At 40.9% G+C, this 12,515-nt stretch overlaps 2 protein-coding genes across 2 annotated transcripts; both read right to left on the reverse strand.

Moving 5' to 3' along the window:
- Positions 1 to 886: 886 nt before the first annotated feature.
- Positions 887 to 8,074, reverse strand: LOC129815160 (guanylin-like). Its single transcript, XM_055868634.1, has 3 exons — positions 7,940 to 8,074; positions 6,702 to 6,888; positions 887 to 1,298 (listed from the first exon to the last, which is right to left on the reverse strand). Exons 1-3 carry the CDS (start codon positions 8,009 to 8,011, stop codon positions 1,228 to 1,230), a joined length of 330 nt encoding a protein of 109 aa, XP_055724609.1. The 5' UTR covers positions 8,012 to 8,074; the 3' UTR covers positions 887 to 1,227.
- A 2,694-nt stretch (positions 8,075 to 10,768) lies between these two features.
- LOC129815964 (guanylin-like) lies at positions 10,769 to 12,217 on the reverse strand. The gene is made up of 3 exons (XM_055870173.1): positions 11,929 to 12,217; positions 11,441 to 11,636; positions 10,769 to 11,224 (listed from the first exon to the last, which is right to left on the reverse strand). Exons 1-3 carry the CDS (start codon positions 12,010 to 12,012, stop codon positions 11,166 to 11,168), a joined length of 339 nt encoding a protein of 112 aa, XP_055726148.1. The 5' UTR covers positions 12,013 to 12,217; the 3' UTR covers positions 10,769 to 11,165.
- Positions 12,218 to 12,515: the final 298 nt, after the last annotated feature.

Consider the following 12,515-nt stretch of genomic DNA (forward strand, 5'->3'; position numbering starts at 1 on the left):
AATCCTTAGCCTAGCCCTAGCCCTAACCCCAACCTTAACCTTTATTCTCAACCTAACCCTAACTGTAACCTTAGCAAGCAGTTGCTTATCAAAATATAGTTTGTTGATAGTATCACCAGGTGTAGAGCATCTACAGATGGACTATCCAAATACAAAGTGTAACCTAACCTGGTGCTAGGTGGTCTCGTGTGGCTCGGTTGGTGGAGCATAGCGCTTGCAATGCCAGGGTTGTGGGTTTGATTCCCACTGGGGACCATTGTGAAAAATGCATGCACTCATGACCATGAGTCACTCTGCATAAGAGTTTTCTTCTAAATCCGTGGTTCTCAAATTGGGGACATCCAGATGTTTCAGAGCTTTGTTGTAGCCCTGAGCTAGCTCACCTGATTCACATAGTCAAGGGCTTGATGATTAGTTGACAAGAATCAGGTGTGCCACCTCTGAAATAGTTCAAATGCATGGAATGGCTGGGGGTTCCTGAGGAGAGGTTTGAGAACCACTGTGCTAAATTACTTAATGTAAGGTGATATTTACATGGTAAGGTCTGCCCTCTGCTGGTTTAACAATATTTTGCTAAAATTAAATGTATAAAATTGTAAATGTGGACACCTGCTCGTTGAACATCTCATTTATACACCTGTCAGCAACGGGTGTGGCTGAAATAGCCGAATCCACTAATTTGAAGAGATGTCCACATACTCTTGTATATATAGTAGATTAATTATTTTAGCTGTTTCACTTTCAATCCATATTGAAACAAATGAACAGTGTCAATAAAGTAGATATATTTTGAAATATTTACAGAATCGGTCCCTTTACAGTAAATGTTGCAGAGTATAAACACATTCAGTCTGGTGGAAAAAATGGGACAACAGATTTGACACAATTTGATTAGCAATAGAAATTTATGATTCACAGTTTCTACAGTGAATGTATCACATATTCCATGGTAATCCATGGAAATGTCATGAACATCTGGACATTACTCTTCATTTAAAGCCTTTTGCTGAATTATAAATAACTTGATTTTGGCCGTACAGCTCAAACAACATCAAATACATAACATTCCTCAACTGTATGCAATTTGTCGATCAATGGCCCCTGACACATGGATAGGATGGGCTTATTCATGCCCTGGCTTCATATGCGATGCAGATCTCAAGAAGGTGAAGATGTGTGGTGTAGATAGGAAAGCTTCAGAGGATTGTGTAACAGATGGTGGCAGTCTTACGGTAGACACCCAAAGCAGGCGGGGTGGGCACAGATCTCACACAGATCTGGAGACGTGATGGCATCCACTGGAGAGAGACATCAAACACAGAAGGTTAATATATGTCTCTGGCTGCTGTAGTGTCAGATACAATGCTAATATTGACAACGGGAGGAAGTTAATCAGCCTCGTTAAAGGGCTTGCAGAGCAATAGAGAGGCATGGGAGTGCTCTTTGTCTTGCACACTTTATTGCACTCAAATGCTGTTTGTTCTGTTTTAATTGGGCTCTTGTGAGTAGAATCACTCGTGAGCAACACACATAAATCATGTCGTTAAGTGGAAGTAGAAGGACATATTATACGCAGGAATCATTCTCTTCAGGCAGCAGCACTGGCTGTGTCCAGGCCAACATCTCCTGCTTGTTGTAGCAAGCCGTCTACTGCTTCAGCCTGCGTATGTGGTCCAGCTCTCTGGTAGAGCTAACAACAGGTGCTATGAGAACGCGTGCCTCAGTCTCCGAGAATCGCTTTCCTGGGTTTTCCATGTGTGCTCATGTGGAATAAAATAGGAAATATGTCAATACTGTCACATCTGTGATCTGGATCTCGGATCTCACAGTTTTGCTCAAGTAGTTATGTGGGATCATGTTGTTGATCGTATAAAAAGGATGAATGATATGGGATGGTTGTATTGTTTCTAAAACTCAGTAAATCCTGTCAGGTTACAGAGCACTTTGGCTGCCACTATTGGTGGTTAGAGGTCATGTCAGCTGATAACAAGGCAGATATTAATCAGTGTTTCACTGAAACCACTCAATGTGCTAATGACTAAAAATGTATGCTGAACCCTTTAGAGTCAATCCCTTGAGGATGGATTAGGTTTCCATTATCATTGACTTCCAACGCCTTTCAATCTGCATACACCCTTCCCTGAGTACACAACATAAATTCAGTTCAGAACAGGCCCCATAAAGAGGTTGTGGGATCTTCTTATGGCTGCAGGGGCAGTATTGAGTAGCTTGGATGAAAGGTGCACAGAGGTGCCCAGAGTAAATGGCCTGCTCCTCAGTCATAGTTGCTAAAGATGCATATTATTATTAGTATTGGATAGAAAACACTCTGAAGTTTCTAAAACTGATTGAATTATGTCTGTGAGTATAACAGAACTCATATGGCAGGCAAAAACCTGAGAAAAAATCCAAACAGGAAGTGGAAATTCTGAGGCTGGTGGATTTTCAACCAAGATCCCATTGAAATTACAGCGAGATATGAATTTGTTTGCACTTCCTACGGCTTCCACTAGATGTCAACAGTCTGTAGAACTTTGTCTGATGACTACTGTGAAGGGGGCCGAATGAGAGGAGAATTAGTCACCACTGCCATGAGGTGACCATTCTTTGACCATGCGCGTTCACATGAGAGGGAGCTCCGTTCCATCGCTCATCTGAAGTCAATGTAATTCTCTGGTTGGAACGTTATTCAAGATTTATGTTAACAACATTCTAAAGATTGATTCAATACATCGTTTGACATGTTTCTTCTGACTGATACGGAACTTTTGGACATTTCGTCACGTTTTAGTGAAAGCGCTTTGTGACTTTGGAATTGTTTACCAAACGCGCTAACCAAAGTAGCTAATTGGACATTAATAACGGACATTATCGAACAAATCAAGCATTTATTGTGGACCTGGGATTCCTGGGAGTGCATTCTGATGAAGATCATCAAAGGTAAGGGAATATTTATTATGTAATTTCTGTTTTCTGTTGACTCCAACATGGCGGCTAATTTGACTATAGTTCTGAGCGTCGTCTCAGATTATTGCATGGTTTGCTTTTTCCGTAGTTTAAAAAAAATCTGACACAGCGGTTGCATTAAGGAGAGGTATATCTATAATTCCATGTTTATAACTTGTATTATCATCTACATTTATGATGAGTATTTCTGTTGAATAGATGTGGCTATGCAAAATCACTGGATGTTTTTGGAACTAGTGCACGTAACACGCCAATGTAAACTCAGATTTTTTTATATAAATATGAACTTTATCAACCAAAACATACATGTATTGTGTAACATGAAGTCCTATGAGTGTCATCTGATGAAGATCATCAAAGGTTAGTGATTAATTTTATCTCTATTTGTGCTTTTTGTGACTGCTATCTTTGGCTGGAAAAATGGCTGTGCGTATTCTGTGGCTTGGTGGTGACCTAACATAATCGTTTGTGGTGCTTCGCTGAAAAGCATATTTGAAATCGGATACTTTGGTGGGATTAACAACAAGATTACCTTTAAAATGGTATAAGACACATGTATGTCTGAGGAATTTTAATTATGAGACTTCTGTTGTTTTGAATTTGGCGCCCTGCACTTTCACTGGCTGTTGTCATATCATCCCGTTATCGGGATTGCAGCCATAAGAAGTAAAGTTTATGTTGATAATGGGGTCATTGTCCACTCAGATACTTGGGTCCTCAGGAGTAGTTCACTATTTTACAACTTGATGTTAGATGACCCTGAAAGTAGATTATGGGCCAGGAAAAACTGTAATCCATGGTTCAGATTCCTTTTAACAGCTATTACAAGCTTCAGCTAACTTTAGCCACCGCTAGCTAAAACTCTATGGAATTGATGGGGACATGTGGACATGTTTTTTTTATGGCCAAATTACATTGAAGGAACATCAAACCAAATATGGAGTTGATTTCACCTACATTGATTGTTAGCTTGTAGTGGCTAAAGTGGCTGAAGTTTGTAATGACTGTTTAAAGAAAACTAAATCCTGGATTACAGTTCCTCCTGGCCCATAGACTACTTTCAGGGTGAGCAACCATCTAACAAGTTGTAGAATAATGAATTACTACTACTCTTTAAAGAGCGTCTCAAAGGAATCCCATGGTGCCCCTGCCATGAAAAAAAAAAAAAAAAAAAAAATGAAATGGGGCCTCCCGAGTGGCGCAGCGGTCTAAGGCACTGCATCGTTGTGCTAGAGGCGTCACTACAGACCGGAGTTCAATCCCAGGCTGTGTCACAACCGGCCGTGACCAGGAGTCCCATAGGGCGGAGCACAATTGGCCCAGCTTCGTCCAGGTTATGGGAGGGTTTGGTCGGGGGGGCTTTACTTGGCTCATTGCTCTCTAGTGACTCCTTGTGACAGGCCGGGCACCTGCAAGCTGACCTCGGTCATCAGTTGAACTGTGTTTCCTCCGACACATTGGTGCAGCTGGCTTCCATGTTAAGTGGGTGGGTGTTAAGAAGCGCAGTTTGGCGGGTCATGTTTCTGAGGACACATGACTCAACCTTCGCCTCTCCTGAGCTCATTGGGGAGTTGCAGTGATGAGACAAGTTTGCAATTGGATATCACGAAATTGGGGAGAAAAATGGGATAAACTGCAACAATAAAAAATGAATGCACTTGTCTTTTTCTAATAGCACTGACATTGCTGATTACTTTGTTGAGGGAAAATGTACTTGCTACGATTGTGATGTGTTGTTGTCTCACCTAGCTATCTGAAGATGAATGTCTCTGAATAAGAGCGTCTGTGTAATTTGAGTAATGCTGAGCAACTTAAAACTTTCCACCTTCTCTACTGCTGTCCCTTCGATGTGGATAGGGGGGGTGCTCTCTCTGCTCTTTCCTGAAGTCCACAATCACCTCCTTTGTTTTGTTGACGTTGAGTGAGAGGCTGTTTTCCTGACACCACACTCCGAGTGCCCTCACCTTCTCCCTGTAGGCTGTCTCGTCATTGTTGGTTATCAAGCCCACTACTGTTGTGTCGTCTGCAAACTTGATGATTGAGTTGGAGTCGTACAGGGCCACGCAGTCGTGGATGAACAGGGAGTACAGGAGGGGGCTGAGCACACACCCTTGTTGGGCCCCAGTGTTGAGGGTCAGCGAAGTGGAGATGTTGTTTCCTACCTTCACCACCTGGAGGCAGCCTGTCAGAAAGTCCAGGACCCAATTGCACAGGGTGGTGTTGAGACCCAGGGCCTCCAGCTTGATGATGATCTTGGAGGGTACTATGGTGTTGAATGCTGAGCTGTAGTCAATGAACAGCATTCTGACATAGGTTTTCCTTTTGTCCAAATGGGATAGGGCAGTGTACAGTGTGATGGCGATTGCATCGTCTGTGGACCTGTTGGGGCGGTATGCAAACTGGGTCTAGGGTGGCCGGTAAGGTGAAGGTGATTTGATCCTTGACAAGTCTCTCAAAGCACTTCATAATGACAGAAGTGAGTGCTACGGCGTGGTAGTCATTTAGTTCAGTTATCTTTGCCTTCTTAGGCACAGGAACAATGGTCGCCATCTTGAAGCATGTGTGGACAACAGACTGGAATAGGGAGCGATTGAATATGTCCGTAAACACACCAGCCAGTTGGTCTGCGCATGCTCAGAGGACACGGCTAGGGATGCTGTCTGGGCCAGCAGCCTTGCGAGGGTTAACACGTTTAAATGTTTTACTCACATCAGCCACAGAGAAGGAGAGGGGGAGTGCAGTCCTTATTAGCGGGCCGCGACAGTGGCACTGTATTATCCACCAAGCAGGCAAAGAAGGTGTTTAGTTTGTCTGGAAGTGTGACGTCGGTGTCCGTGACGTGGCTGGTTTTCTTTTTGTGGTCCGTGATTTCCTGTAGACCCTGCCACATACGTCTCGTGTCTGAGCTGTTGAATTGCGACTCCACCTTGTCCTGGCATTTTGCTTGTACTGGCATTTTGCTTGTTTGATTGCCTTACGGAGGGAATAACTACACTGTTTATATTCAGTCATATTCCCAGACTTCTTTCCATGGTTAAATGTGATGGATTGCGCTTTCAGTTTTGCGTAAATGCCGCCATCCATCCACAGTTTCTGGTTAGGGTAGGTTTTAATAGTCACAGTGGGTACAACATCTCCAATACACTTCTTTATGAACACACTCACAGAGTCAGCGTATAGGTTGATGTTGTTCTCTGAGGCTGACCGGAACATATTCCAGTCCGCAGGATCTAAACAGTCTTGTGTTTGAATGCTAAGATCTAAACAGTCTTGTGTTTGAATGCTTAGATCTAAACAGTCTTGTATTTGAATGCTAAGATCTAAACAGTCTTGTGTTTGAATGCTAAGATCTAAACAGTCTTGTGTTTGAATGCTAAGATCTAAACAGTCTGGTGTTTGAATGCTAAGATCTAAACAGTCTTGTGTTTGAATGCTAAGATCTAAACAGTCTTGTATTTGAATGCTAAGATCTAAACAGTCTGGTGTTTGAATGCTAAGATCTAAACAGTCTGGTGTTTGAATGCTAAGATCTAAACAGTCTGGTGTTTGAATGCTAAGATCTAAACAGTCTGGTGTTTGAATGCTAAGATCTAAACAGTCTGGTGTTTGAATGCTAAAATGTGCAGTTTAAGAATTTTTACAACAGATAAGGTGGATAGGGGCAATAAATCATATACCGATATTGAATTACAATATTTCAGTCCACCCACTGTTTGTTTATGGTACAGCCTTACCTAGCCTGGAGAAGACCATGGCTGCCTCTTTGCCCTGGCACACTGGATAGAAGGCCTGTGGCAAGACACGGTTGTTACAGACAGAGACCATGTTGGTGTTGATCATCCGCGGGTTAACCATGGCATCTGTGTCGATCAGCTCCTTCAACGCTTTCACAGCCTCTAGGGGATAGCTCCTTTCTCCATCCTGGACACAGTGAAACACATGGATGAGATGGTGAATTCTCTCGTTTACCTTTAAATAACCCTTGATTTTTCACCTTAGGTTGTCATTGTTAGGCAACCTAATGTGTTGTTCCACTATTAAGGTGACAGGTTTACAGAGGTGATTCTCATAGCGTAATAGATTATTAAACAGATAAGCCAGTTAATAACCTTGTGAATGAGTTCAAAAGAAGTATGACAGTGTGTGGATTCCAAACAAGAATGAATAAACCCCAACAGAATGAATTGCTATATGATAATTAAAACCAAACAAAAAGAAGCTAGCTTTTTAATGCTCTATACAATTAAAGGACAGTCAGTCATAGGCTGGCAGTCATTGTAAATTATAATTTGTTCTTGATTGACTTGCCTGGTTAAATAAAAGTTGTAAAAATTAGAGAACAGTGTCAAATGTTGATGCACTCATTTCACTTGACAATGGCCCCACATCTCTTTAATGGTCTATTATGAAGTTAAGCTCTTAGTCAAAGTGCACCATGAACTCTGTCAGTGTGTTGTTGAAAGGGTTCTACTGTATTTCTTTATCAGTGTGTTGTTGAAAGGGTTCTACTGTATTTCTTTATCAGTGTGTTGTTGAAAGGGTTCTACTGTATTTCTTTATCAGTGTGTTGTTGAAAGGGTTCTACCGTATTTCTTTATCAGTGTGTTGTTGAAAGGGTTCTACTGTATTTCTTTATCAGTGTGTTGTTGAAAGGGTTCTACTGTATTTCATTATCAGTGTGTTGTTGAAAGTGATCTATTTCTTTGTCAATGTGTTGTTGAAAGTGATCTATTTCTTTATCAGTGTGTTGTTGAAAGTAATCTATTTCTCTAGTTCCACTAACTTATCTTCACACGTGTGAACCAGTATCTCTGAACTGCAGACACTTACAGATATTGTTAATCAAGTAACAAACCCTATACACCTCCAGAAGAATGTCCTTATCCCATGTCAAAGACAACAAAGAGTTACAGCACTAGTCACACAACTCTAAACATTTCTGACCATGGACATAAAGAAGAGATATACTCACCCTAATCTCCACACTCAGTGAGCCCCAGAGGATGCAAGAGGTCAACACGAGACAAACACTCAGTGGTTTCATTTTCAGCTTAGCCGGATGTCTCAGAGAGCCTTGAGATGCAGAGAGAGGAGCCTACAGCTTGAATTGAGGTGTGCCTCTGCTCTGCCCTTTATAAAACCATCGCTGGGCAGATTAATAAGTCACTTATTAACGCGGGGCTGGAGCCCTCTTTACCCTGGGTACCTGATAACAAAACACAAACGGGTTATGCCACAGGATCCTCTTTTTTTTTTTTTTAACCTCTGTAGATGCCCCTGTCACTATGTTGTTTGAATGGTTTTATTGTTGACATGTTGTTCCATATTCACATCCTTAGTGCCAATTAAACATCCTATAAATCTAATTTCTCCCATCTCACCCACAGTCATTTATCATTAAACCCTGATAACAAAGCAGCAGGCTATCTGTCCAATTGTATAGTGGTTGTTTGCATTTTAGGTATGATAGTGACTTTGTCAACGTTGTTTGGATAGGTCTGTCTAATATTTGTGGCATTTGCAATCCGCAACAAGGAGGCTGAGGCTGTAATTCAATCAAATCTGCCAGAACAATGTATTTGCTGTGACTTCATTTACAATCTACCCATGACGTGCATACACTTCCTTTGGCTGGGAACTGGAAGCATCTACCTATGATGAATATACCTGATAGTACTAGAGGTACCATTGTCTTTGACCATGGGAAAAAGAGATTCTGCTTTATGGGGCAGTATGCAGTTCAAACAACAACAAAGTGGGAACCTGACACTGTTTTTGGTTAACAGCTGAGGGATGGGCTGGGGAAATGTAACCACGGTCAAATTCATAGACAGAGATATGGATGCAAGAACAAACCAGACATTACATCAAAATTATAGTTAACCATGCTTTGAGGCTATACAGTGTTTACAATTAAATTGTTTTCCTACAATGGTGTAAAAGAAACGTATATTTTGGCCGTAAGACAGTTGAACTAAGCTCATGAGGCATTTATAACTTATATTCTTCAATAATCAATGGGTACATATCACTAACTTAAAAGTCCAATACTTATAATACTGAAATGTACATTTGATTGAATTTAGTTATTTGGCTACATGTTGATTATTTTTTGACCCACTAGTGACACAAAGGATATTGTAACAGTTGTCTCTTTGCTTGTCAGTCAGCATTACAAAGAGAAGGTGGCAGAATACATACTTTCAATTTTCTAGCACATACAGGCTCTTTGTGCTTGTAAACTGTATCATTATTTTTCTTTAATGCCAATAATAATACTTAACTACACATCTAAAAAACAAATAACATTGGGAGCATCAACTACATTAGGGACGGGCACTTGGGATTCTAAATACTATAATATGTAGATTTTTTGAGACAGGTGTGTTTGGTATTTGGTATTTTATTAGGATCCCTATTAGTTGTTGCAAAAGCAGCAGCTACTCTTCCTGCGGTCCACACAAAACATGAAACATGCCATAATATAGAACATCAATAGACAAGAACAGCTCAAGGACAGAACTACATAAAAAAATTTAAAGGCACACGTAGCCTACATATCAATGCATACACACAAACTAGCTAGGTCAAATAGAGGAGAGTTGTTCTGCCATGAGGTGTTGCTTTATCTGTTTTATTTAAACCAGGTTTGCTGTTTATTTGAGCAATATGAGATAGAAGGAAGTTCTATGCAAAAAGGGCTCAGAATTTATTCTGGATTTGGGGACTGTGAAAAGACCCCTTGTGGTATGTCTGGTGGGGGAAGTGTGTGTGTCAGAGCTGTGTGTAAATTGACTATGCAAACAATTTGGGATTTCCAACAGAAGAAGTGATGCAGTCAGTCTCTCATCAACTGTTGGCCAAGAGAGACTTGAATGCATAGTATTTATATCAACCCTCTGATTACAATGAAGAGCAAAACGTGCCGCTCTGTTCTGGGCCAGCTGCAGCTTAACTAGGTCTTTCCTTGCAGCACTTGACCACACGACTGGACAATAATCAAATGTATTTATAAAGCCCTTCTTACATCAGCTGATGTCACAAAGTGCTGTACAGAAACCCAGCCTAAACCCCAAAACAGTAAGCAATGCAAGTGTAGAAGCACGGTGGCTAGGAAAAACTCCCTAGAAAGGCCAGAACCTAGGAAGAAACCTAGAGAGGAATCAGGGTATGAGGGGTGGCCAGTCCTCTTCTGGCTGTGCCTGGTGGAGATTATCAAGATTAGACAAGATTAGTCAAGATTAGACAAAACTAGAGCCTTCAGAACTTGCTTTTTGGAGTGTGGTGACCATGGGAAAGATGGGGCAATAAGCTTCCCACCCTACAGGTTCAAAATACAGAGCAGAATCTGGAAGGTTGCCGGTTCAATTCCCAGCACTGGCAACAGTGAGAGTTATAGGATTGGAAGATCTACAGGTACTGGCCAAAGGGTTGCTGTTATTTATTACTGTTGTGCAATCTACTACTGTCTATGAATCTACAATATATACCAATTAATCAATGTCTAGGTAGTGCAGCAAAAGCACAGTGACAATAGAATACATTGTGGGATGGAAGTTGTGCACTGGGGCAGCAGTTAGCCTTAAAATGAACTATTAACCTCTCAATGTGTGTGTGCGTGTGTTTTTATGTGTGTGTGCGTTTGTGTATGTGTTGGGGAAAGACAGAAATTTCAAGTTTCAACCAAAAGTGAATAAAGTATTATTCTTTGTGTTGTGCCAATATCAGCCAGTTTATCAGGTATGTTCTATTCCAGGTTTTCTGATGCAGTTGGTAGATCACTCACTGAAACAAAATGACATGTTCTTCAATTTCTTTTTATTAAACATGAGGCGTTTATAAACATACAAAAGAATGCAAAACCCCCAAAACAAAAATACATCTCTACATTAAATAAGTACAAAGACTGGTAAGATAGAACTGTAACAAATCAACATTTCCAAAATAAAAGTCAACTGATAAAAGGAAAAGAAAATACGTAGACAAATAAGTGCTGGATATGCTCCAAAGTAACATTTTCTAGAAAATGAGCCTCCATCATTTAATATATTTTTTTACATTTTTGGTCCAGTTATCTTTTGGGCCAATCATGTCTGAGGATGGCAATTTGAATACATGAAATCCACATTGTTGTCACAATATGCAGAATGATAATGTGGGTGGCTTGTCTTCTGCTGGCAGTCAGGTCGATATCTTGCCTAACAGCCTGTGCAGGCAACAAAGGCACAGATCTCACAGACGTCTATAGGCACAGTAGCTGGAAGAAAGAAGAGAAAGGTCAGTGTTAAAAACATGTTTCAAAATCACTCAATCACTTCAAACTACAACCACATATTGCAGAGACCAACTAGCATAAAAGAGATTCTGATCAATGACTCGCCATCAGCAAATTATAACGGTCTTATCACAATCTGGTCTGTTCCACCAAGTTGGACTATAGTGGATATTATTCTATTGTGTGGCCTTTTCTTACCTAGTCTTGAGAGAGACATGCTGGCCCCTCTCTGCATGCACAGGGGCATGAACTCCTGTGGCAGGGAGGGGTTAGCACAGACGGAAGCAAAGCTGGTGCTGGCGAGATGAGGATTCTGCTTCCCGTTTACACTGCTGCTCTCTGTCAGTTCTTGGAGCTTCTTTACTGATTCCAGTGAGAAAACAAAGTCGCCCTCCTAGAGAGAAGAGAGGAGAGAGACACGGTTAGAGAGAGCACCACATCAGTAAGTCATATTGGGATGCCCATAGAGTTGTAATGATAGCTTGCACCAAGTATGCACTTGGTTTAAAAAATCCACTTTGAATTTTGTGTTAGCTACATTGTGAGGGTTAACAAAAAATATTTTCATTAGTTTACAATTGTTGTCCAATTGAGTATGAGTTTGAATCTGATATTACTGCAGTCTATAGTCTTCATATTATAATGCATTCTAGTAAGGTAAACCTTGCTGTAGGAGGAGCCCTTACCTGCACTTTGACTTGGACTGCATGGGCTTCAGAGACCAGATAGAGAGCCAGGAGCACAAGAGCAATGGAGAGAAGGGTTTTCATCTTGTATTTTGACAGGTTTGCTTTGAGCCTTTAGTCTTGCTGTTGTTGGTGTGTTTGGAAGGTTGTCTCACCTCATTCTCTGCTCTCCATTCATCTCCCTTCTTCCTTTTAAAGGGTTGACTTTCAACTCAGCTCAGCCTTGTTGGCCTGGGATTGGCTAAGCTGCACATGGGAGAAAAGTATTTCACGGTTTAATGAGTAGTGATGGTGGATTTTAAAAGGTCATAAAGGGAGATTCATAAATCCTCTCTGACCTCATCCAGTGTGATGTTTTTATGGACCGTTACTTGATGCCTCCACTTACCACGTTGGTTAACAAGTAATTCCTGTACAGTCACACAAACTGTCTTTATTCTGATTCTGAACAAACTTTGCACAGTTTACACAAGCCACACTTTTTTGGTGTCTGAAAAATATTTTTGTTACAATTTCTGTTGTCTGCAAGGATGGTAAAACATTTATTAAATGAATTGAAAACATAATACTGTTGCAATATTATAACT

This window comes from Salvelinus fontinalis, chromosome 18 (assembly GCF_029448725.1).
Source record: "Salvelinus fontinalis isolate EN_2023a chromosome 18, ASM2944872v1, whole genome shotgun sequence".
Classification (NCBI taxonomy): Eukaryota; Metazoa; Chordata; class Actinopteri; order Salmoniformes; family Salmonidae; genus Salvelinus; species Salvelinus fontinalis.

Coding starts and splice junctions, on each gene's coding strand:
- LOC129815160 (XM_055868634.1), bottom strand. CDS start 8,011: ATGAAACCACTGAGTGTTTGTCTCGTGTTGACCTCTTGCATCCTCTGG. Junction 6,889..7,939: donor CACTGAGTGTGGAGATTAGG/GTGAGTATATCT, acceptor CACTGTGTCCAG/GATGGAGAAAGGAGCTATCC. Junction 1,299..6,701: donor CATGGTCTTCTCCAGGCTAG/GTAAGGCTGTAC, acceptor GTCTCTCTCCAG/TGGATGCCATCACGTCTCCA.
- LOC129815964 (XM_055870173.1), bottom strand. CDS start 12,012: ATGAAAACCCTTCTCTCCATTGCTCTTGTGCTCCTGGCTCTCTATCTG. Junction 11,637..11,928: donor CAGTCCAAGTCAAAGTGCAG/GTAAGGGCTCCT, acceptor TCTTCTCTCTAG/GAGGGCGACTTTGTTTTCTC. Junction 11,225..11,440: donor CATGTCTCTCTCAAGACTAG/GTAAGAAAAGGC, acceptor TCTTTCTTCCAG/CTACTGTGCCTATAGACGTC.